This window comes from Hesperophylax consimilis, chromosome 29 (assembly GCF_061612785.1).
Source record: "Hesperophylax consimilis isolate HC1 chromosome 29, BYU_Hcon_1.0, whole genome shotgun sequence".
Lineage (NCBI taxonomy): Eukaryota > Metazoa > Arthropoda > Insecta > Trichoptera > Limnephilidae > Hesperophylax > Hesperophylax consimilis.
The window spans coordinates 20569034-20596451 of record NC_142864.1 but is presented as its reverse complement, the minus strand read 5'-3'; the positions used below and the strand labels follow the sequence as shown (position 1 = coordinate 20596451).

General features: G+C 36.4%; 1 protein-coding gene across 8 annotated transcripts in view; it reads left to right on the top strand.

Annotated features, from left to right (window-relative positions):
- LOC149409971 (uncharacterized) overlaps positions 1-25733 on the top strand; it is a 107408-nt gene extending 81675 nt beyond the window's left edge. For 7 of the 8 annotated variants that reach the window (XM_089649306.1, XM_089649305.1, XM_089649308.1 and 4 more), the window contains 11 exons: positions 1142-1210; positions 1299-1384; positions 3449-3659; positions 4375-4557; positions 4951-5042; positions 5655-5965; positions 11883-12168; positions 15001-15219; positions 22312-22437; positions 23066-23173; positions 23888-25732. In XM_089649306.1, the coding sequence (XP_089505432.1) occupies positions 1142-1210; positions 1299-1384; positions 3449-3659; positions 4375-4557; positions 4951-5042; positions 5655-5965; positions 11883-12168; positions 15001-15219; positions 22312-22437; positions 23066-23173; positions 23888-24022 (1826 nt within the window). In that variant the 3' untranslated portion in view covers positions 24023-25732. Of the gene's footprint in view, positions 1-1141; positions 1211-1298; positions 1385-3448; positions 3660-4374; positions 4558-4950; positions 5043-5654; positions 5966-11882; positions 12169-15000; positions 15220-22311; positions 22438-23065; positions 23174-23887 lie in introns of all 8 variants that reach the window. The other variant, XM_089649313.1, reaches the window with a different exon arrangement.
- The last annotated feature ends 1685 nt before the right edge of the window (positions 25734-27418 follow it).

Here is a 27418-nt window from a genome sequence, read left to right as displayed (position 1 = left end):
AATAACTCGCAGATACTCTCAGTATCGCCCTGATGAAATACCACCATTCAGAATCGAAATTTAATAACCAGGTACTTCCCAACCTTCATATTTCCCGTATCCTTCACCAATTACCGACATTCTTACGTAGTCCAGACGGTTGGGATGGGAGCAGTTGAGACTCTTGAGCGGTATTCACATAAAATTAAAAATGTATGACATTTGCGGACCCAATCACCGCAATCATTTGACCGATTTTTTTTGCTGTTTTGATCCCTCCTTAGCCTAGGGAAGATTGATTGTCAACTGTATACCCTCTCGAATTTCTCGAAAATTATTTCACTAACAAAATGTGACTTAGCACTCTATTTCATTTCAATTGGTTTTTACGACGACTCATTTATTTTTGTGGATAATAATTACAATTTACGATATTAAAATAACAACTGCAGTATTCATAAACAAATCTAAAGAGGTCCACAGAGTGAGCCCTGGGGAATACCGTTTATCGTGTTAGTAAAAACAAATTTGCCAAATTTTACAAAATTACAACATTTCTACAGCTTTAGTCTACACTTTTAAAGCTAATTTAACATAAAATTCCACTTACCGAGCAGAAATCTACTAGTATTTAAGTTTTACGACCGTAAAAACAATAGTCGTATTTATTTACGTTAATACTCATAAAGTCCATATATTTTTCACGCACTACAAAACAAATGGCAAGTACTTAAATTGTTCAAATAAGTACCATTTCGTGAGTTACGAAAACATTACACTGATGATAGCGACAGTCATTTATTTAATTTGACTTCAACTCTTTCAATTTGATCAAATTAAACTTTTTTTAAATTAAACAATTGAACATGTTGAAAGTCAAAGTCGAATCAAATTGTGATGAACGAATTTTGTTTATTCATTCAAATGAATAGATCGATTATAATCATTAGTAGTATTATATTTCATACCACTATTTTTGTTTTATGTAACTTTTGTTTGATTTTTAGGACATCTAGCAATAAAAATATTATAAATTCATGCAAAACATTTATTTTGATAATTGCTGCAATAGGCCAGGCTATGATGCTAATAGCGTAATGTGTCGCCTACATTATGTTGTTACTAGTTTAAAATTAAATAATATTTTGCTTTCGAATTTCAGATTCGATGAAAGCAGAACTCCTGCCCAGTAAATACGGCAGCCTCATACAACCAGGGAATGGTGTACCAGGTAAAAAAATATATACTGTAGTGTAAAAAAGTAACTATTACATAATAAGCTTAGTAAACATTCTGAGGGTTCTGTTTGAAAATTCCAGCAGGCAACAAGGAGTACTACTATGAATACAAGGAGGAGAAGGACCCCAAGGGATCCTATGACAGAAAAGACCTTCACACTGTAGAGGTAATATCTCCTTTAGCTTTCGTCTCTCTTTGCATTTCTCTGATCTGATTCAATCGATTTATTTATTTATGTAGAAGCCCCACGGGATTTTACATAAAGAAACACTTTTCTAATTTAGTTATTTGGTACAATAAATCGATCAACTACATTTTGCACATCCAGAGTCTTAACTCTGCTTGGTTTATAATGGTTTACATTTCACCATATGAAACAGTTCTATTTAAAGTCATAAAATGTATTAAAGCGAACTTATGTTTGAATATTGTTGGGCTAAATAGATCTTAATGTACAATGTACACACTGTAGATAATAATGTTTACAATTTAAATAAATAATATGATAAAAACAACAGATTTAATAAATAAATTTAAAATGGTCCCAAGTGGGAGCCCTGGGGAAAGCCTTTTGTAATTTTGAATTGCTGTTCTTTGTAGTTATTTTACAAAACTCGATAAGTAATTTTTCCATCATAGTTAACCCATGGTGAATTTGTCATTGTCATTATCATTGGTGCTACAATGATAATAACGATTGTTTGGGTAGTTCTTTGTTTTGACAACTTCTAGGAAATACCCCACTCCTGGCCAGTCTATCTTTATACAAATCTCTTTGGCCTTGCTACATGCTTTCAGATAATGTTAAGGATATTATGCCATGTTACGCTTTCTCCTCCAGCCAACCTACTAACCAACCATAACCAACGTTTTGGACAGCGTTACTGTTTCCTTCATCTACCCCAATGATGGATCCTGGAACGCTGGCCGAAATGATGGTTAAGGGGGGGCTAGGGTTAATTCGTACGAAAAAAGGTATTTTTTTGTGACAACACAGTTGAAATTTCTTTATTAAATCTAATAGGACAGTAAAGTATGACATTTTAAGAATGTTGTATAAAATTTTCACGGAGAAATATTAAAAAACACGGCAATGGCAGCAATTATTCGGACGTGTCTCAAAAAAAAGTAGAATGGCGGTGCCCCTCATAACTCGGTGCGGGGTCATCTGAAATCAAAAAATCAAATTCATTCGTTAGATAATAGTTTTTTCCAGGTAACGCTGGGAGGGTTTTTCGAAATTTTAATTTTTCACTTTTTTGGAACACTTTGAAGGGAAAAACGCTATTTTTAGTGAAAAAAATCGGCTAATTTGTTATTGTAAAATAATAATTATTAACAAATGAATTGAAAAAAACTCTCCAGCGTTACCTCGTAAATTATGTACAGAAATCGTTTTCAAAATTTCAAAAGGATCGGTGCAGTAGTTTTGATGTTATGACGGTCACCGACTTTGAAAACGTGAGTTGTGGGAAAAACGCTTTAAAGTTTTGAACACTAACAAATCTGGTATTAAACGTTTATAAGCAAATTTTATCGGCTTACCTCACACTGAATCATCAATGCCAGGTCCATAAAGGATGTTGCTATCATCCATGATGTCTAAAGCACCTTTTTGCTCCTGTCTACGACGAATCCTGCCTTCTTTAGTTTGTCTCTCAGCTTCCTGCTCTGCTCGGCTTATACGTATGGTCGGGTAGGGATTAAAATCCGACAGGTATAAAAATACTCGTAACTTCGTCAATTTTGCTCCAATCAACTTGAAATTTGAACACAATATTCTTTACATATTAAGCATTTATTTAAAAAAAAATTAAAAAATGCAAAAAAAAATAATTTTAAAACCCTAGCCCCCCCTTAAAGAAGGAGGAAGCGCAACATAACATACCCCAAAATCACAATAATACTTTTGACCATAAAAATCTCAAATCATACCATCATAATTTACTTTATTTCCTAATAACCCCAAGTGGTTTGCCAAGTTTGGTGTTTAGCAAGGGTGCCTAATTCATAGATTAAGGTTTTTCCAGGTCTTAGGGGCCGGTTGAGGGAGACCCTTTGACCTCTCTAGCCGGACTCTCTCGACCCATCGTCTTGCACTCATGTGGAATTATACTATCGTAGATTATACTAAATTTGATTTACCAATTTTCAATTATTTTCTTCTACTGGCTTTTCCGTTTCTCACCAAAACATTACCCTTTCTAACTGTTTTGTTCTCTCCCGTTAGCAATACGAGTTTGCCCATAGTCCCAGCAACCGCTACGTGGACAGTGGTCGGCCCGCCATCACCAGCACTCCTCACCGCGCCACCAACACACTGCAGAGCTCCACACGCTCCACCTCCAGCTCGCGCAAGGGAGATCTCAGCCAGAACATCGAGGAACTGGACTCCTTGCTGGATGATCTGCAGAAAGATCAAGAGAGGAAACCTTACAAAGGTAAAACATTCTCTTCTGCTTCTAAATCTGTTACACGTTCCCAAAGGTTGGAATGTTTTGCAGAAATTCAAATTTAACATTGTTATTGTTGTGTTCGCACATACAGTTCTCCAACTCGTCTTGAAAGGAGTTTAATAATAAAATGGTTCGATTTATTAATACTCCACGTATTATAAAGGTGACTCGATAGTCGACCTAACTAGAAGCTGGCTAATTGGAATTTGCCACAGAGAGATTCTCTGAGAGCCTTCCCACTGGCCCTGGCGACTACTGGCCACTGGCTCCATCTTGCGGACTTCCACGCAAGCTCTATGCACTGCCATCTGTGCGTGCAATTATGAAACTCTTACTTCCTAAAATGGATACGTCCCCCTTAAATGCCTATTCTAACAATCTTTATTTGTCTTTATAATGTTCATAACATGTTGTACTAAGGTTGTCTCCCACTATGAAATTTCATGTTATTTACAAAATTGAATTTTTGGAAAATACCGAATAGTACCGAAGATATAAGCCGTCACAATGTTGATATTTACGTCCGGCCGAAAAGCGTGTGACATCACGGTACATGAGCCGCGATATTGCAGCACTGCCATTCGAATTTACGAAAAAACCCAAAATAAAGGGAAGAACGCCTAACCCACCATTGTAAGGGATAAAATTAAGTAGGGATTAAGTTGGTTTAGTTTCATGTGATTAAGTATTATAATTTCAGGAGGGTATTCTTCAGATACCATGGAGAGTTCCTCCTTCGACTACAGATCCTCTGCCACCCCGGTCAAGTCATCAGGCTACAGCACCCTCACCAAGGTTGACCGTGACGTGGAATGGCTGCCTGCTGTGGCGGCCACGCACTCCCGCGAGATCAACAGGGAGGTCATCAGGAACCAGGTCACAGGTGGGTCATGCCTTTCATCTGGGGCATACTGTGTACTGGGTGTACCAGCAAGGACATGAAATATTTAACTTTAATGGGCGATTCCTAAACTTATTTAAGGTAGATGTCATTTAACACAATAAATAACAAAAAGCAACGTGCACACGAGATGGAGCGCGTATCACATGATCCGTTTCGATACCGGGCAGTGTGACATTTTGTACTCTAAGCTTAAATTTTAACTTTAACTATTTCAAGTATACGATGTACATGACCAGTCTCCGCAAGAACAACAGGGAGGTCATCAGATGCCAGGTCACAGTTGGGTCATGTTTTAATGTGTCCTTCTGTGTGCCCCACCAATGATGTGATTTGTTCTCCTGTTATTTGAATGTTATGTTTTTGTGGTTGCAGAATCGCATCTCGTCGGAGGGAACCCCAGCAGCACCGGCACCCTCGTGTGTGACAAGTGCCATGGTCCCCCTACCGGACAAATCACAACCGTGGTAAAAATATACTGCACTGTTTATTATTAAAGCGATGCATTTCTGCATGCAACATTCGGAATCCCGCAAAATCACACACTCCTTATGCAATAAAGCACAAATGTTTAAATGTTTTACGATCATTTTCTAAAGTACTTAATTTGTCACATTATACTTCGTAATGCTTCACCTTGAATGAAGCGCTCCACCCCATTTTTTTGCAGTTGAAAGCCTATTCTGCCGTCATAAGCAAAAAGGCAGCTGGAAATTACCTTACGTTTTTTGTAACTAAAATTACTGGTAATGAAAAAATATAGAAAAACACACGAATTTTATTAGACAAATGTTTTGCAAACGTTACTGTCACCTCACGTCTTTGTCGTTTATAAAATAAAAAGAATAATAATTTTTTTTCAAATTGCGTTCGTTTTGATAAAGGTACATGTTTTAATTATATTGTGATTAACTTCTAGATTTTTATAAAAAGTGTGGTGTTTTCTCTTTCTAACACGTTTTTATAATCTCTCTCACAATGACAGTAAGGGAGACATAATGTTATTCCATGAGACCATATGAATTGTTCCCAAAAGCGAACAAATTAGCCCGAAGGCTTAATGTTGTTTATTTTTCTAGACTGGTGTCCCAATGAACAAAGTGACCACCACCGTCAAGACCTACACTTACGAGGTGCCTGCTGACCAGGATCCGGCCACCCTCCCCATCCCGGGGGTGAACCACACCAATCATACTAACCACACGACCCACACCACCCACACCAACCGCACCAACCACACGGGGCATTCGGGCGGCCCCACCCTGACCAGCGAGCAGCTGCTGCTGGATCAGCAGAAGCAGGTGTTCTACGGCACCAGCGAGAGAAGGAGAGAGGATGATCAGCGCACGTATGTCAACACACACTTCAACAATACGTCTACACCTGTTGGGTTGGTATTTGGTGATACTAATATACATTAACATAGCTACATAACGTCTCGTACACAACCCCGCTGAGAGAAAGCATGGGTTCTCACTGCCTCTTAGACTCTGATCAAGTCTGAAAGAGTGCGCTCGGTGTGAATGCGGTGCGGTGTAGACCACCGAACATGCGGTCACCTAATGCCCGCTCCAGTCCTTCCCCGCAGGGATTGATGAGTTCCACAGGGCGAAGCCTGAAGTCCTAGACTGACATGGAAGGATGTGTAATAGTGAGGCATAGAGCTGAAAAGAAGGATGAAAGTCAACTGAACGCTGTACAAATGAGATCATCGTGTGTGGTGGCATGCAATGAAATCCTTAAATTTTGAAAAACTTCTTCAAATGATGTCATACTTGAGTGCTCGATGAAAGCGGAACACAATATAAAATAAGATATCATTATTGAATGCACAAAACTTGAGCTTTGAGCATTGCCTATATCGATGGAACGAAGATTTAAATAAATTTATTGTTCCTCTAAACTTTGAACCCTCATTGAGAATGACCATGCACTGCCACTGATTGTGTGGTGAAACTATGTTTGACGCTTTGATGGTTCGGGCATGTACAGCGGATGAATGATGAAAGCTATTTAAATTACGACGGCCGAGGAGGACATGGCACAATCAAGTGAATCATATACTTGAGTCGGGCCGTGTCAAGAGTCAGAGTAACAGAAGAGTATGTATGAATGTGAATGAAATGATGAGCTTATGCCAAGACCGAGTTCTTTTATGGTGAATTCCCTTAAACCTTACCCCTGCAGAGCGTGCTGGTTACTTACTTACAGAACATGTATTACCCCTGCAGAGCGTGCTGGTTACTTAATTGCAGAACATGTATTACCCCTGCAAAGCATGGTGGTTACTTAGTTACAGAACATGTATTACCCCTGCAGAGCGTGCTGTTTACTTAAGCGCTTGTTATATGATAGCGAAATTTCGCAAACTGTCAAAATGTCTTCATTTTTTTGTCACTAGAGGGCGGTAGTTGTACATTAATGAACATGTTAAAATATAACATCACATGTGCGTTTGTCGCAAAGCAATGATCGTATAATATGAATGTGAAATATTAAGTAAAACAAACAACTTAGTAAAAAGGTATGACTTATTTGCATAACCTACTATTTTGGTAAAGCATTTAATTTGACATTTTTTATAAATGTTTCATCATTTACTTGCTGTTGTCATTAGTGTTGAGGAACATTTCCGATACATATAGTTTGTTTTACACGGTGTTCGGAAACTCGTGGTATAAACGGTAAAACCCTTTATAGGTCATAAGCTAAAAACGGATAGTTTTGAGACCTGCAACATTAAGGTTTATATTTCTTTATGTTTCCAAGTTATAAGCCCTTGGGTTGTAATCATTCTGAGGTAACGCACAGAGGTGTAATCGAACCAACCGCCCGAAGTTCGCACATGTTGAGTAAATTTACTAAAATCGCGTCCTGGTCAGTTTCTCTATAACATTATCAAAGCAGTTATTCCCCTGTAACGCAAATAAATAAAAGTACATTTTCCTTACCAACCTGTCGTTTTGTAATGAAAACAATAATTTTATATCATTTTTTTTAAATGGACACCGGTCAGAAAAAAACCCGCTGGAAAATCGAAAATTTCAAAAAAGCTAAGAAAAAAAAAGTTTTTTCTGTTCATCAAAATGAATATAGAATACATAAATAAAACCATTAAGGGCGTATCGTTTAAAAAAAGTTGTCCTATAAATGGATAACTTGTGAATAACCTTTCATTTATTGACAATTTTGGGTTATGACTTTTTTTATTTGAGCTTTCGTTTTAGAGAAAATCGAAGGTGGATTTATTTGGTGAATTTCTTAATTTTATATTTGATAGAATATCTATACATATTAATAACATCATTAATAAATTGACCTCGAGAAATAAAAGAAATTTTATTTTTTTATTTATATATTTGTTAAATTATACTGTGTTATTTAGTACAACTAAACAATAATCTTTTTTCATTTATTCGTTACTTGAAGCATACCTTGTTTGGAGTATTTTTTCCGGCTGCTATGGATAAATCATGTGTTGATCTACAAAGAGAAAAATAATATAATTATTTGAAACTGTACAACACAACACATAGATATAATATCTTTGATTTGACAATGTGTGAATGGTTACGTGTTTATACGCGGAAAGGTGATATGAACTAAAAATGATCCGGCGTGAGATGGTAATTTTTGGTTCAATTACCAAACGTGCCCTATGAAAAAACGTCCAATCTCCCACTTAGTCAGAGCGCGTAAAGACAATGAATTCTCTCACACACACTTGCATAAAGATGCCGCCAGTAAACAACATGACGTTAGTGCTAACCGTTAGGAAAAGGAACGCATTTAACGCATATAGAATGTTGGATTTGACACTTGAAAATATACAATACGTCAAATTTATATGAAAAAAGAGAATTTGTGAGTACTTACTGTTTTCGTAGCTTCATAAGATTATTGCAATTCTTTAAGTGAGTCGGTATTCTACTTTTAGACCCATTAATGAAACATTTTGATGGCATTTTCGAAATATATACGCCGTAAAACAGGGAGCCTATAGCTCCACCGCCATCACCGGGGGCTTCCATCCCGGAATAAGTAAAAAACTGTGAAATGCGTTGAAAATTTGGTGCAAGATGAAGTATTTATTTAATTGTTAATATCCACAGATAGCATAACGATAATAAGAGGCCGTACTTCTACAGATGTGTGTATTATATACATATTTTAAATTAAAAATATAGTGTAAAGCCGTTATTGACGCCATAATCATACATCCAAGTTTTAAAAGTGGGTTGTATGGTGTATCAATGTTTTTATTTTTTATAGTCGAATGCCTACAACAACTACAAAAAAAAATAGGCAGACTGAAAAATAATAGTCCATTAATTGGTATAAAAAAATATGAAGTCTGAGAATGACATACGAAAGGTAGTATTAAGCCGTTTTAGGGAGCTGTTTTCCAGCAAATCACCATTATGCCCTATAACCCACTCTTAATTGCAGAACATGTATTACCCCTGCAGAGCATGGTGGTTACTTAGTTACAGAACATGTATTACCCCTGCAGAGCGTGCTGGTTACTTAATTGCAGAACATGTATTACCCCTGCAGAGCATGGTGGTTACTTAGTTACAGAACATGTATTACCCCTGCAGAGCGTGCTGTTTACTTAATTGCAGAACATGTATTACCCCTGCAGAGCATGGTGGTTACTTAGTTACAGAACATGTATTACCCCTGCAGAGCGTGCTGTTTACTTAATTGCAGAACATGTATTACCCCTGCAGAGCATGGTGGTTACTTAGTTACAGAACATGTATTACCCCTGCAGAGCATGGTGGTTACTTAGTTACAGAACATGTATTACCCCTGCAGAGCGTGCTGTTTACTTAATTGCAGAACATGTATTACCCCTGCAGAGCATGGTGGTTACTTAGTTACAGAACATGTATTACCCCTGCAGAGCGTGCTGTTTACTTAATTGCAGAACATGTATTACCCCTGCAGAGCATGGTGGTTACTTAGTTACAGAACATGTATTACCCCTGCAGAGCGTGCTGTTTACTTAATTGCAGAACATGTATTACCCCTGCAGAGCATGGTGGTTACTTAGTTACAGAACATGTATTACCCCTGCAGAGCGTGCTGTTTACTTAATTGCAGAACATGTATTACCCCTGCAGAGCATGGTGGTTACTTAATTACAGAACATGTATTACCCCTGCAGAGCGTGCTGGTTACTTAGTTACAGAACATGTATTATCCCTTCAGAGCTTTCTGGTTACTTAGTTACAGAACATATATTACCCCTGGAAAGCGTACTGGTTACTTAGGTAAAGAACATGTATTAACCCCGCAAAGCGTGCTGGTTACGTAGTTACAGAACATGTATTACCCCTGCAGAGCTTTCTGGTTACTTAGGTAGAGAACATGTATTACCCCCGCAAAGCGTGCTGGTTACGTAGTTACAGAACATGTATTACCCCTGCAGAGCTTTCTGGTTACTTAGTTACAGAACATGTATTAAAAAACATTTGTATAAAGACATTGTAATATAAAAAAAATTAACTCATGCCAAAACCAAATTAATCTTTCATTTCAATTTTATTATATTCCTTTATTTCCTTCGAATTTGTGTTATTTTATCTGTTTGTAAGTGGTGACTCTTAATTTACAAAAAAAAAAACACTTAATAAAGTTGTGTATAAAACATTATAACATTAAAACAAGCTGGAATAACCTGGTGGAGAAATAATCAGTTAATCCCTTTTAATAAATAATTTCCGTAACGCTAATTAAATTTATAATAATTAAAACATTAAATAAAATCTTAATCAGCAAAAATTCTTAAAAACCACTAATTATATACATGTTACTAAATCTATATATTATATTGTTTAATTGTTTTAAATACAATATGTACTGCAAAAAAGTACAAAAAACTCGGTACCAGTGGAATTGGAGTAAAAATGCATTGTCTACGTATAGACAAAATTGTAGCTTTGTACGTCTGTTGACCAGGCTTGTTTACATAAAAACAGACAGTGAGAAAGCTTGTATGAAAACAGTCATTAACAATAATTCCATCTTCATAATGTATATTGGGCTATCTGTATTATATTGATGCTATCTTCATGGAGTTCTGATACCTACCCTGATGTACGAAAGTGAGGCATGGAACTGGCAGAGAAAGTATGAAAGTAGACTGAATGCTGTAGAATGAGATCCCTGAGGCGTATGTGTGCTAAAACCATGAACGATCGTGTGAGAAATGTGGAGATCCACAAAGAGTGCAAGGCAGGTGTAAGCGTAATGATTATTTTACAAGCAATAATTATTAGCCTGAAACACTCATCCACATTGAAAAATCTCCTGATAAAAGATACATGACGCCAACGGGACTTAAACCCGTGTCCTTTCGATTTCTGGTCGACAGCTCTGACCACTGAGCTATGGCGGCTTATCTCTTATCCGCGAAATAATTCAATATATACTAGTGTTTCATTCAACAATTACTGCTTGTTACATTTTTTCACCTGAAACAACCAACTTTATTTTATATAGTCCCGTTGGCGTCATGTATCTTTTATTAGGAGATTTTTCAATGTGGATGAGTGTTTCAGGCTAATAATTATTGCTTATATAATAATTGTTACCCTTTGTGCTATGCATAAAAAAATCTTGTCTTAAACATTAGTATACCAAAAAAAAAAAAAAAAAATAAGTAAGCGTAATGAGTAAGATCAAGAAAGGGACGCTTGAAAGTAGTGTAAAGAGAATATATGATGCAAATGTGTAAATGGTAGCCGAAGTCGGGGACGCCTGAGGAAGACATGGTGCGACCAAGTGAATCAGATATTTTAGTCAGGCCATGTCAAGAATCAGAATAATAGAAGAGTATGTATGAATGTGAATTATGCAAGGAATGTGTGCAAAGACCCAGTTGTTTGGTGGTCCGTCCTCTCTGCCTACCCCTGCGGGGAAACGGCATGATGGTTAGTTAGTTAGTTTTATATTATGATAAAGAAACCTATTGAAGTTTTCATTTTATAGTATTTGATATAATATTCATAATTGGTAAGGGGGAGGTTTGGGGGGAGTGGAACTCGAATCTCGAAGTCAAAATACAAACTTTTGGCCGCCATCTTCTAGAGTTCTCAAGTGATTTGGTTCAATTACCTGCTAGTTTTAAATTGATGCACTACAGTTTTTTAAATGCAAGATTATAAAGAAAATGTATTATGATTTTTTAAGTATGTGGTAGTTAAACAAGTGATGTCAGTTGTAGTGAAGTTGGTTTGAGACTGGCTGACGATTTATTCAATTTGAAATTAATAACTCATGAATTTTTATATTTCCAGCTCTCCGATGCGCCAATCCCCCCTCCCCGCACACTACCGCGAGACAACCACTGTGGTGGGTGCGCCCCCCCACGTGTGCCCCCACTACTCCCACACCCAGCTGTCTCCCCACCCCCCGCAGCCCCAGCCGCAGCTGGACAGCAGCAAGACCACCACGCGCACCACCCACTATACCACCAATTCTACCAACACGCTGGACGGCAGGTATCCTGATAATACGACGCTCTACCCGTCTAACAGTCCCACGTATGCGGTGCCTGTAGAGCCCAACAATCAGGGGCCTAATGTGAGTATATTTTACAAACGTTGCGAATCTAATTCTTTAACCCCTTCGTTCTTCTTGTGCCCTTTAGAACACAGTACATCGATAGCAGTAGAGTATTCATGTGTACTTTGAAGCACAAACTGATACGGACTCAAGTCATTTCATCTATCATCATTTCTACCAACACTGATACTATCTTCAATACTATCAATGGTATGGACATAAAAAAACAGCTCTTTGCAAGATCCATCTTGATTAATTTACACCAAAACAGCAAAACACTATACAAACCAACTCAAACAATACACCATACCCGAGCAAAAAATAAAGAACTTCTCCAAACTCCTTTTGCTAGAGCCACCTTTGAACAAAGACATTTTAAATACACAGCTTGTAATCAATACAATACACTACCAGCCACGATTAGACAAACAGAGTCAATAACCAAATTCAAACATGAAATAAAGAAATGGATAACAAGTATTGGGCGCCTCACTATCGCAAACATCTGTAAACCAAATTACACGTAAACAATAACAACAATTCAAATACAAAATAAAATATTAGAATCAATAATTTTATAAAAACCCCTTTGTAACTACGTCCTCCAACTAAATGCATTTATTTTTCATATATATTTATAATATTGTCGTACCTGTACCTACTCCATAGTTTAAAGTGTATACAACCTTGTAATATGTATTTTGATTTAGTTATGCATGTAAATATTCTTTGAGTATCTGAATACGTCTGTCTCGACACAGGTTTACCCTAGTGAGACAGATGTCGATAAATACACGTAATAAACTTTATATTGATAGATAAATAAATAAATCTCCTTTTGTATTACTGTGAGATGTATTATGATTTGAGCAGTGTTAGAAACTGGAAACACCACACTCTGTATTTGTATTTATAAGTTTACCATAGACACTTCCAAATAATTATAATATATTCCAAAAAATCGTTGACTGCCGTTGCTTTCATTTTGTGAAAGATTCGTCAAACTTTGTGAATTTTTGACAATAACCTTTATAATATGTTTTTTTGTTTCGTATAAAGTGGTATTTTTACAGTTTACAAGTAAACAAAACAATTGGTATAGCGCCGTTTTTGTGCAAAATCTCCTCAATCAGATGTTGTGTTTAGGTAAACGATAAAACAATCGCAAAAAAATTCCTCTATTTTTTAAATCAAAATTTTAAATATTTTTAATTGCATTTGTCCGATTGTAATATTACAATCTGAAAGAGTCTTTCATCTGCTTTCAAAAATAGTATTTCATTTTGTGATACATTCAAAAACAGCAGATATATTTGAAAATTAATGTCAACCTGGAATATTTCTAAATAAATTATCAATCTGCCAGATCTTTTAAAGTAACTTGATGACAAAATTGCAAAAGACCCCGGGGTTTAAAAGTTCTAAATTAATTTAATTTATAATATGTTTAACATGTTTACCCGATCACTCATAGATTATTATCCACTTGAGTGAAATTTAACATGTTTACCTGATCACTTGTAGATTGTTTATCCACTCGAGTGAAATTTCCGGACATTCGGTTTTGGATTAGGCCGTGCTCATTCCAAAAATCATACCTCAAAATATTAATAGGGAAACATAAACTGCTTACTGTGGTTTAACCGGTCAGCAACGTAAGCAGATATACACGATAAAATAACGATAGCAGTCAAGTACAATAAGCGTGTTTACACGTCAACGCGTGTGTTTCCACAAAAATCGTCATAACTCCGTTATTCTTCTAGTGACATCCCTAAAACAAAAAGTAGAATATTCGTATTGAATGAAGCTTCACATCTCTATTCAAAGTTATCCATAGAAACCCGTAAAAAGACCTACTCAGTGGAAGCAAATTTTACCCGCCAAATCGTAAAACGACGCCAAGAAAGCCGTTTGACGTGCCGACCCGCCTCGCAAGTTTAATTGTTTTTTTAAAAATATATTTTGTATGAAATGGTCAAAAAGTGAAGTGACAGAATTGTTTATTGTACATTTGTACGATGAAATAAGTGTTTTTTTTTTACATTATCCGTGATTTTAGTATCGTTTTTACATAAAACATTACAGGTGAGTCATTTTTACAATTTTTTCATGTTTCCATTCTAAATTTAAATATTTACAAATGTTAATATTTATTTATGATACAACAATTTGAAAGCCTATTTTGTAACCTTTCTAAAACAGTTTTTACTATTCGGCTCCGTTCAGTAATGTTTCATTTATAGAGCTTTGATTGTGAGGCGGTAATAACACAACGTTTTCGTGAAATTGACATTTCGATAAAGACATTTTAGCTTCAAGTTCGCGAAAAGTCGGAGGGGTTAAAGCCAATGAGTCCACCTATATTTCACCCTTAACCCTATGTTTAAGGTTCATAAACAAACATAAACCAGTGAATTCTGTATGTTAGTTACCGAGACTGCCCTACCTTCCTTGTACAATATTGAATATTATATTCCTGCATATTGTTACTTGAAAAGTCTATAATAGTCACAAATATTAATACATCTATTTTTTTATTTGTAAATAGATAGAAAATTTGTAGAAAGCAATTTAAAATGGTGTCTAAACGCAGACAACAAGATACAAAATATTTTTTTATTTTGTTTTTGACATCTTTGGTATACGATAAAAGCTTAGTCAAGCTGGCAACTAAATTTATTAGCAGATTGCGAAAAGTTGAAAATAAAATCTTTAACCTACCCAAATTTGGGTAGCTATCGTTCGAGTGATTAAACAAGGAGCACAATGGTCCCTTCGTACTAGCGTAATGGCGTACTGGCTCCAATTAATGAGAATAATTCAATAAAATTGGTTTAATAATTCCAGGGTCCCTCCGTGTACAAGTACACTACTACCAACTACACGTACAACAGCAGCAACACAGGAGGCCCGGGAGGTCCTGGGGCTCCCGGTGGGCCCCCGCCCTTCCCAGTGGATGGTGCCCCCCGCGCCTCGCCCTTCCCCCGCACCGAGAGCCCGGCCCCCCGTAATCAAGAGCCCCCCAAGAAGCTGGATGATTTGCTTGCCGATTTCCCTGGACACGAGGTAATATGCCATGTCGTGCTTCCTCTTCCTTTAACCAATGTTTCAGACAGCTTTACAGGGTCCCTGAGAGGAGGAAATTCAATGAGGCGCTGCTAACTAACGCAATACCTTTTGCACAATGATATCATCTCTCATCCTGCATGCTGCCGAGAGTCCTGAAAACCCATATGGATGAAATGCAAGAGGCTCCTCCGATTACCTCTCACTGCAGAAGTTAGGTGGAAACTTGAGTGGCAATCGGCCGTTGTGATAAATGCCCATCTCGTACACGACCCCACCGAGAGACAGCCTCTGTTCTCACTGCCTCGTAAACTCTGGTACATCAATAGGATAAGATGCTCCCGCAGTCACTGTGCCCACGTGATGCGCAGGTGGAGCCTTAAAGGGTTGGCTCAGTGTGAATGCCACCGAACATGTGGTCAATGAATGCCCACTTCATTCAATCACCACAGAGAATGATGAGGCCCTATACTGGCTCGCAGACCTAGATGTCCACCTCTAACCCCCCCACCATTCGCAAGAACAAGAAGCAGCGTCCCTGTCATCTCCCATTTGATGGAGGAGAGCTGCAACTTACCATAATACTTGTGACAAAATCACGTCAACATATCCTCCGCAACTAGCTCAGAATAATACTTAAATATATTGCTGTTTTATACTTACCTCTTCAGCCGTACACTCTGCCTTCTCACCAATTCGGGTTGCTTGGGCGGGGATTAGGGAGGTGAATTTAATTAAGAACGTCTAATAATTATGAGTCTCGATTTTAATTGGGTTTGTCAAGTTTTAATACTAAATCTAAATTATGTTTATGTCTACTTACATCTAAATCTTAACTAATTGTCATATGGATCGGATACAACTAACTTCGTGAAATCTTCTGCGTTCCGCGGGGGCGTTTCCAGGCGCGGTGTCGTCCGAATGCAACAATGGGGTTGTGGCGGTGGGCAGTGGGTGGCGCGCAGTGTTTATTATTTTGGTTTATCACTATTTAATGTTCACAAGATACATCGGCACTTTGCAGCACTATCCGTTGAACTGTTAGTTTTGCAATGTTTGTTTGACACTTTAAATCGCAACAGCACTTTACAATACGTTCGTTTATTATCCTCTTTTAGTAATGTCCACTTCACTTTTTAGTTTAACCGGCGATATCGATTGTCCAATTTGTACAACTCATTTTCTTTGTTTCTTAAGAACCTCTTCCTAACTAGCTCGTCTCTCTCCTGTCTCCCTATATACTGTCCTAGTTCCTCTCGTAGGACCTGTCGCCCTACACACTGTCCTAGTTCCTCTCGTAGGACCTGTCGCCCTACACACTGTCCTAGTTCCTCTCGTAGGACCTGTCGCCCTACACACTGTCCTAGTTCCTCTCGTAGGACCTGTCGCCCTACACCACGTCGCCCTACCCCGCACCACTCACTTCTTTCTTTAAAACCCCCGTCTGTCAACACTTGTCTTTGGGCGCACACTGCGGGACACTCTCAGTTTATAACTCATATTTGTGACGAAATTTGATTCGTCACATACTGCAAAAATCAATCACAATACATTGTGGCATGTTTACAGAATGTGCTTATTTTTGGGTTTTCTTCATCTCTAATTATTCATTATCATCGCCGCTACAGCCCTTCTCACCTGCCTAATTTGAATATAATGAATTATGAAGTTGTGTGCATAAATATCCATCTTATCTAATATTCTTAACTAGTTTTTCAGTTACTTCTTTTTTTTTTTTTTTTTTTTTTTTTTTATTTATTCACATTTAAACCCGCTAAACTACTTATGTAGTTTGTCAGCAGGGACATAGAGACAACATTTATACATTCATAAGATACAATTTGAACGGTACATAATTACATAAATTGGTTACATTGCAGAAAAGTTTAAATAGCAGCATAAAAGCCTTATATAATAAGCAAGTAAAAATAAATGTATGAACAAATTAGTATTATCAACAAGTACATCAATAGTTTCATAAATAGAGGTAGGTAGTCAGGTATTACAAAATAATTGTTTTTCCATTTTCTAAGAATATGAATTCCATTTCAGGGGCATCAGTATAGATCATTATTATCCAATAACCATTTCCTTAGATTATATTTAACATTAGCAGTATACATGTTATTATTTTTAATTGTCATTGGTAATAAGTTAAACATTTTGGGTACTATATAGTTTAAAGTTCTTTCACCATATTTATTAGTACATTTCGGAACTACCAGTCCTTCATTTTGAGTGAATCTTGTGTTATGTTTATGGCAAACTCTTTCCCTATACAATGAATCAGACAATATAACATGTTGACTTACAATATTATAAAACAATAATCCTCTGACAGGTAAAATATTCAGAGACTTGTATATTAATTTAATGTTACTTCTGTGTTGATTGTCATATTTATGGATTAACAATTTTATAATGGAGTTTTGTAATGTTTGTATATAGCTTACATTAGTTTTACAAGAATGTCCCCAAGAAGTAATTCCATAACGTATAGTGGATTCAGCCAGAGATAAGTAGATTAACTTTAAAGTACTTATAGGCACGAAATATTTTATTTTATAAATCCTACCCACAATAGCTCGTAGACGTTTACAAACATTAGCAATTTGTACATCCCATTTCATGTAGCAGTCAATAGTAACACCCAAATATACATAACTTTTGACAAAATCAATGGTTTCACATGAACAGGGCTGTGCAACATTTTTATGTATGCAGTCAAATGTGTGTGTATATAATGAAGGAATTACATTACATCTGGCGTGTGGAGATCTGATGTGCATAATTTTAGTTTTTTTGGCGTTTATAAAGAGGCCTGCATCATGCGACCATTTCAGTAGGGCAATAAAATCATGTTGCATAAGGTTCATTGCAGTAACCAGATCTTCGTGCGATATTACGAGCGCCGTATCGTCTGCATATACAAAATGTTTAACAAATGAAAACAATTTTCTCATAATTGAGACATAAATAATATAAAGGGTTGGCCCTAGAATTGACCCCTGTGCAACACCTGTTGAGATATATTTTCTTTTGCTAAATTTTTTAAGAATTTTTACTCTTATTTGTCGATCAGTTAGTAATTTTTTTAATAAAACTAGCAGCTTTCCTCTAATTCCTATTGCCTCCAGTGTTTCTAATAGTTTATTTGTATCAATGGTATCAAATGCCTTAGAGTTATCTATGAATAAAACCAAAACTTGTTTTTTTAGATTTAATTCATAATTTATGTGATTTGAAAATTCCTGAAGCAGCATTTCCGTACTTTTTTTCTTTTGAAATCCATATTGGTTGGGATCCAACAAAGAGAAAGATTCTAGATATTTATTAAGTTTTATGGAAATGTATTTTTCAAGTATTTTTTCTAGGGCTGGCAATATGCTTATTGGCCTATAATTTTGAATATCTGTATGTTTGCCCCCTTTGTAAATTGGCCTAATGATGCTACTTTTTAGTTCATCTGGTATTACTGCTTGCGATAAAATTAAATTGATAAAGTGTGTTATAACAGGCCCTAAAATATTAATATGTGTCTTAATGTCAAACATTCGAATGTTGTCAATCCCTGGTGACTTTGAATTGTTTAATTTGCTAACAATAATATTGATTTCTTGGCAGGTAGCTCTGGGTAGGTACATACTATGTTGCACTTCATTTGGCCTGACGGTCGATGCTAAATAATCACATTTATGTATCATAGAGCTAACACTATTTGTAAAATATTCAACAAACTTATCTGCTACGGTTTCTTCATTATTCGTATTTAACATATATTTCGAGATTATTTCGTCACAACTACTTTTGGACTTGCGTCCTAATAATTTATTTATTTCATCCCAAGTTTTTTTTGTATTTCCAAAATAATTTTTGAATTTATTGTTAAAAAAGGTAGACTTACATTTAATAATTTCTTTTGTCACCTTATTTCTGAAAGTTTTATATTCCAATTCAAAGAATTGATTGCTAGGAAAATTCTTCCACCTTCTGTACAATGAATCTTTTTTTTAATGTTTTCTAAGATATTAGAAGTTATCCAAGGTTTTATTGACAGAGGTCTTTTTTTGGGTTTATAATTCATAACGATTTTACTCTGTTCATACAAATTCTTAAAGTTGTTTTTAATTTTACTATATAGTATATTGCAATCTTGTTCCTCAAGCAAGGAGTGCCACTTAAAATTATGAATGTTTTTGTCGATTTTGTTTTGCGATAAAAACGAAATTCTTTCCCCGTGTTCTGGGGCTTCTTTCCTTGCACTATATTTAATATTAACTGCAGTTAAAAAGTGATCCGCTATAGTAATATTATTACATACACATGAGGAAAGAGAATCGCTTTGTTTACATCCACTGTTAAATCGGACAAATATGTGGTCTAAACAAGTACGAGTAACTTTTCCTGCTAAAACTGCTTCTCTAGTTACGTCACAAATACATTTGATTAAATAATTATCCGACATTATATTTTCATATGCCATAATAATAGGGTTTTGACAATTTAACAAGTCTAGATTAATATCTCCTATAAGTAAAACATTTTCTTTGGGGCTTATAGTATGCAGAATGGCAGATATTTCATTAAGAAATTGTGGTTGGCTAGAGTTGGGGGGGCGGTATATTGCTATGATGTTTAAAATACTCTTGTTTGGAAGTGTCATAGAGCCAAGCACACATTCAAAATGATTTGTTTCTATTGTTTTCTGTTGAAATGTGAATTCATTTCGAACATATAGCAATATACCTCCTCCAGATTTTTTAGTTCGGCAATAGTTGTAACAATTAAATCCAGGAATATTATACAGACAGACAAGATTCGGTGTTATAGCCGTTTCACATAACATTAACACATGAATATGCTTCCAACAAGTATTTAAGTAGACATTCAAAGTATCCCAGTATTTATAAATCGATCTAACATTCAACTGAACAATATTAATATTTTCCATATTGTAGTTGCTATGAAACTTTAGCCAATCACAGAAATTGTGAGTATTTTCGTAATCTACCTCGTCATCTTCTTCAATGTAATTAGACGCCATAATCAATAGTTGCAAAGTCCTTGGCAAGGGCAGCCTTGTAGGCCGGGCAGGAGTCCTTGTCTCCAGTCGGATGTGCAGCGGGCTTCCCAAATTTTGTACAGGTGGCGCAGACAGGCTCGGCGGCGGCTTTTGGGCAGTTTATCCGGGCGTGACCTTCGCCTGCGCAGTGTCCACATCTTTGCTGGTCCTTGCAAAACTTGAAGGAATGTCCGATCATTTGGCACTTGGAGCACACTGTAAGTCCAATGAAGTCACGAACACGGCACACATTCCAGTCCACAAAGACTTTCCCCTGCTCCACCAGCACGTGACGAATGTGGGCAGGAACCTCGAAGACTCGGTGGCAAGTTGATCCAGTTCGAGCGCCAGCAAGGTGACTTAGCTTGCAACTTTTTACTGCTAAATCTAGGCCTGCTTTGTCCTGGGCTCCTGCTAAGGCATTTTTTAGGAAGCACTCGTCCGTTAGGTCACGAGGAACGTTGAAGAAAATCACCCTTGGAAGCCGTTTTGTTGGTAATCGAGCGCTTAGAGTGTCCGAGTTTGCTAGACATGGGGTTTTCAGTATTTTATCCTGATCTTCTTGTGTTGCAGTATGGATTACAACGCCTTTGTTTCTGATTCTCCTAATACCCGTCACACGGATTCCAAGTTCTGATGGTCGTAATGTATCTTTTAGTAGCTGTTTCGTATCGTCGCTATCTTTTGTAGAATCCAGCTTTGGGAAGATGCATACAGCAGGTTTGGGGGTCCCAACGTTAAGTCCTGAGCGGTTGATTGATGGTATCATCTTCTGTGGGCCATTTTTCACAATATCGGCAAACGATAGGCTTGCTTCCGTGGCATCGGCTACTCTACGCATCACTGGTCCTAGATCTGACTCCAACTGCAATATTTTTTCTAACCTGTGTTGGTTTTCTGCTTTTTCAATCGCGATCTCTCCCTTTGCCACTATTAATTTGGCATTGACTGTTGCCAGATCAGCTTTGAAACCCTCTCGTTCCAATAACAGCTGTGAAACTGATCTGAATACAGCGGATACATATGCGCTTATCCGCAGTTGTTGATCCTTTGAGACTCTTGACTGCTTTTCAGCAAGGACATCTTGGAGTGCTCTTAGACTTGCTTCAGTGTCGTTCAGTATCTGTACTGAGGACACTGGGATTTCACTATCATTTTCAGACACGTCGGAATAGTCCGATGCTCCGTCAGATTCCTCATCTTCAACCACTGGAGAAATCATTCCCGAGGCCTTTTTTTGTGATGGGGACGTCATCTTATCCAGCATTCTTTTTTTACGCCGATGGCAGCATTCATCAGGCATCGGTGGGATGGACATTTCAATGAGAACAAACACACAATCTTAGGTTGTTTTAAAACTTTCGATAAAAATGTTTAGAATCCGCTAGAATAGTATTATTTTATTACTGTTTTATCAAATAAACTTTTTAAAGCTGGTGTTAAGATTAAGGACGGGTCGTTTTAGAGAATTTGAACAATTTTTCAAATACCAAAGTTAATTTTCAAGTTCTGTTATTATTTCAGTTCTGTCGAGTAACTGGCCTATAATGATATAATAACAGAGATTGAATGGGACATAAATGAACGTTGAAATTTGATGAATTGTTCAAATTCTCCGAAACAACCCGTCCTGAGTGTTTCTCAAACCACGGCCTGAGTTGCAGTATTCCCTACTCTAGAAATAGTTAATTTTCTAGACACGGTAGCGCTAGTAGTGACGCATCTTTACGTTTAGCTTTGCACTGGTCCGATGAGTGTTTAATAGAGATTGGAACTAAATATATAATGTAAATGTACCCACGTGTGTGTTGCAGAACTTTGATGTAAATGTACCCACGTGTGTGTTGCAGAACTTTGATGTAAATGTGTCCATGTATGTGTTGCAGAACTTTGATGTAAATGTACCCACGTGTGTGTTGCAGAACTTTGATGTAAATGTACCCACGTGTGTGTTGCAGAACTTTGATGTAAATGTACCCACGTGTGTGTTGCAGAACTTTGATGTAAATGTGTCCATGTATGTGTTGCAGAACTTCCCTCCGGAGAATGACTTGAGACGCCGCCCCAATCCTGCGCGGGGACCCGGGGGGGCCATCAACGGACTGGGAGTGGAGAAGGTAGCGGTGCAGAACCAAGCCGGCCAGGCCAGTGAACAGGTAGATTAGATTTCTTCATAAGCCTTCTGGCGTCCAGCTTTTTAACAATTATTATAATTATACATTGACTCTGCACAGGAGGCCCTGAAGAAAATAATTTCCCTTTGGAGTTGCTGTGTGGAAGATCTTTTTAAGGAAAGAAGATGAGTTCTGTATTAGGAGTGGATAGGAAACTGGGGGTCGGTTTATCCAGGAGTGTCCACTGCAGTGAAAGGCGATGGGTCGAGAGGGGGCTGGAGAGAAGGTCTCCATCAACCGGCCTCTTCCCTCGCCCTTGGTCCGCCACGCATTAGGCGAGCCGAGGCATCCGCCAAAACCTGAACAATTCTCACATAGCTTGCCACTTGGGATGATCTATGGCAGAAGTGTTGTTTATCCAAAAAATGGTTCTCGGGGTGGCGGTAGCCATGCCCGCCCGTCAAAATGAAATAAATAAGTAGAACAAAGTTAATACATTTTTTAATCGTGGAACAGATAATCTCAAGGAGTGTGATCTATAATACGGATTAGAAAGAAAACTGATGTCGCCAATTAACATAATACATTTTGATACCTATGATATCAGATTAGTCCTGTTTCTGTTTGCCTCTTCAGTGGTACTAATGTGTCCGTATTTTCTCCGTTGCAGAAGGCCATGTCGTTGAGTAAGAACATCGCAGGACCAGCAGTCTACTACCCTCCGGGCCATGAGAACTTTGCTCGCAAGGACGAGGCCGCAGCTTACCAACAAGCCGGAGTGAGTAAACATCTCATTCCCTCACCATCATCAATTTGGCTCTGGTCACCAGACCTTACAACTATTACATGAATATACCAATGATGTTACGAGCCGGAGGCCTAAAAATCTGTACAAATTTCTCAATGTCAGAGCTCACCGAAAACTTTTTCTGTTTCATGTATTCGTGATTTTGCATTACTTTGTAGTGCTTCACCGTGACAGTAATTTTTTTCGATATTTTATTTTCGATTATCGGTAACGATATTCCGGATTCTGTGGAAAAACATGGTGCATCCAACCCTTATGAACCACCGTCGCCCTATCTGATATTTCTTCTATCCTCAAAGATAGATCCCGCAATGTTTGGGCACATTGCTAGTCAACCCATTGAAACAGTTGTTGCAACAATTCACCCATTTTTCCAAAAAAAGAAATATCCTCACTTATTCTAATGAGAATTGGACTTCACATACTTGACTCCCAAGAACGGACATTCTGTGGTCTAGAAATGGGAACTTCATGTAACATATTTATAGCTGTTCCTCTCTAAATAAATATCCTCTCTTCTATCAAGCCTTATCTAAAAATACCTCCTCTCCATTCAAAAACTCATATTTTCTAAGTTTGAATTCTGTTCAAATCACAAATAAAACCATATACAATTTGCCCATTTAAATAAAATTAATTTATAAATTCGCCTTCTGAATTTGATAACATAACTTTATTTTTCAGGGTGGCTACATGAAAGCCAAAGGTGCATACAAATACGAGGCAGAATCCAGCAGCAAATCCAAGTCTTCCTCAGGCGCTGCTGTTGTCCCTGTCTGTCTCCCACTCTGCTGCGCCATGCCGTGTGTCCTGCTCTAACACACACGAGCACTATGCACAATCAACCCCGCTTTTAATGTATAATAACACTTATGGGTGTTCATTTTAAATGTGCCATTAATAAATTGTATCAATAGATTACTGAAAACTGAAAACATTTAAATTTAATGAGTCAAGATTATAAAATTAGAATGGAGGGGCTGTAACATATTCTCGTGGTTACTGAATTTTATGTGATTTTCATGTTAACCTAATATTTTGTCAACTGAATGTCACATTCGATGTGTGTACTGAAATTTACTTTTTCTTGGTGCTACTGAAATTGTGCCTTCATTTTAGTCAATAACTGCCTTACATACAAATCTACAATGTATTGTTATACATATTATATAAATATAGTGAAATATATTGCCATGAAATGCCTATCTAATGTAAGTACGTTATTAAAATAATATATGATTTAAAATGTAATAAGGAGAAAAATGTTGAGAAAAAAGTGTCGCTAGATGAAGAAAACCTGATTAGGGCTGGGAATATGTGAACTGCTTTAAGCAGTCGATATTGACAGCTTCAAGCAGTCGATATTGACAGCTTCAAGCAGTCGATATTGACAGCTTCAAGCAGTCGATATTGACAGCTTCAAGCAGTCGATATTGACAGCTTCAAGCAGTCGATATTGACAGCTTCAAGCAGTGACTGCTTAGCGATTTGCAGTTCTCATGGATAAAACGCATTACAGAACAACACGACTGTAGGTGTATTATTGACTGCTTGTAGCAGTCAATGCATTTCCCAGTCTTTGATTCTAGTAGCTGCATCTTGAAAATGATCACAATGCTGTCTAACCTTCGATAGGAAGAGGAACACCAATAAAATGGAGTGAAGGATGAATCTCTAAAGAATGTCATTGCCATCATTATCCAATAATAATTTATAATAGTATTATTATAGAAACAGATTTATAATGAATTTTAAAAACCAATACGTACGTCTAATATGCACTAATATAAAAGTATTTTATATAACTAACTCAACGAGTTTTTTTAATTAATATTACAAGTTATATAATAAAAAAGTAAATTGTTGGGGGCTGCAGCCTGCAGATTGCCGGGATGATATCCAACCTCCAATCGGAGAAGAAGATGAAATACATTATTGAATTACACTTGTTAAAATATTCATAATGTTACCAGTGTATGAATTTTTCAAAAATTGTTCATATTACGCAAATACCCTTGACGAATTATTCATAAGTCAAAAAATTTTAAACTAACTTTCTTTCATCGACTCTTTTAATTAAAAAGTTATTCACAATGGTTGTGTTTTTAAAGTTATTTTCCCACAGCTATCAAAACTTTATTAATAGGAGAGCTTAATTTTTATTTTATTATAAATAATTATTGAATCAATTTCTGTGTCAGCCTTTTAACAAATTATTAATCTAACGCAAAATTTTACAATTCTTCTTTGTTTAGGTTATTTTTATAAAAACTGCCATTTTAACTTATAAACATTTTATAAGTTTCATCATGGAAAATTTTGTTTTTAATGCTTTCAAAAGAATTAATTTGGGTTAAATTGCTTAAGTCCACAACGCCCATTAGTAAAACTATTCATTTAATGATTTAAAATTTAAGAAAACCTAAATAAAATCATTGAATAGGTTAGTTGTATAACATTTAAAATAAGTTTTCCTAAAACATTTGATGTTTTAGGCGTGTAATATACTTACCAATTTTACATTACCTATTATTTGTTTAATTTTAGTTGTATGTATTTTGTTAAAATATTGTTTTTTCAACAATTTCATTTGGAAATATCGATGTTTTACCAACATGTGTAGATTTACTAAATTTGTTATTAAATTATTACATAAATATAATTTTATAAGAATTCAATGTTTTTATTTGGTGTAATCATTCCTTTCCACCTTTTACCTATCCTACACCCTTTGGACAGATTGTACATTGGAATTATAAAAATCTACACCCTTTGGACGGATTGTACATTGGAATTATAAAAATCTACACCCTTTGGACAGATTGTATATTGGAATGATAAAATCTACACCCTTTGGACAAATTGTATATTGGAATGATAAAATCTACACCCTTTGGACAGATTGTATATTGGAATGATAAAATCTACACCCTTTGGACAGATTGTATAGTGGAATGATAAAATCTACACCCTTTGGACAGATTGTATATTGGAATGATAAAATCTACACCCTTTGGACAGATTGTATATTGGAATGATAAAATCTACACCCTTTGGACAGATTGTATATTGGAATGATAAAATCTACACCCTTTGGACAGATTGTATAGTGGAATGATAAAATCTACACCCTTTGGACAGATTGTATATTGGAATGATAAAATCTACACCCTTTGGACAGATTGTATAGTGGAATGATAAAATCTATACCCTTTGGACAGATTGTATAGTGGAATGATAAAATCTACACCCTTTGGACAGATTGTATATTGGAATGATAAAATCTACATCCTTTGGACAGATTGTATATTGGAATGATAAAATCTACACCCTTTGGACAGATTGTATAGTGGAATGATAAAATCTACACCCTTTGGACAGATTGTATATTGGAATGATAAAATCTACACCCTTTGGACAGATTGTATATTGGAATGATAAAATCTACACCCTTTGGACAGATTGTATAGTGGAATGATAAAATCTACACCATTTGGACAGATTGTATATTGGAATGATAAAATCTACACCCTTTGGACAGATTGTATATTGGAATGAAAAAATCTACACCCTTTGGACAGATTGTATATTGGAATGATAAAATCTACACCCTTTGGACAGATTGTAGATTGGAATGATAAAATCTACACCCTTTGGACAGATTGTATATTGGAATGATAAAATCTACACCCTTTGGACAGATTGTATATTGGAATGATAAAATCTACACCCTTTGGACAGATTGTAGATTGGAATGATAAAATCTACACCCTTTGGACAGATTGTATATTGGAATGATAAAATCTACACCCTTTGGACAGATTGTATATTGGAATGATAAAATCTACACCCTTTGGACAGATTGTATATTGGAATGATAAAATCTACACCCTTTGGACAGATTGTATATTGAAATGATAAAATCTACACCCTTTGGACAGATTGTATATTGGAATGATAAAATCTACACCCTTTGGACAGATTGTATAGTGGAATGATAAAATCTACACCCTTTGGACAGATTGTATATTGGAATGATAAAATCTACACCCTTTGGACAGATTGTATATTGGAATGATAAAATCTACACCCTTTGGACAGATTGTATATTGGAATGATAAAATCTACACCCTTTGGACAGATTGTATAGTGGAATGATAAAATCTACACCCTTTGGACAGATTGTATATTGGAATGATAAAATCTACACCCTTT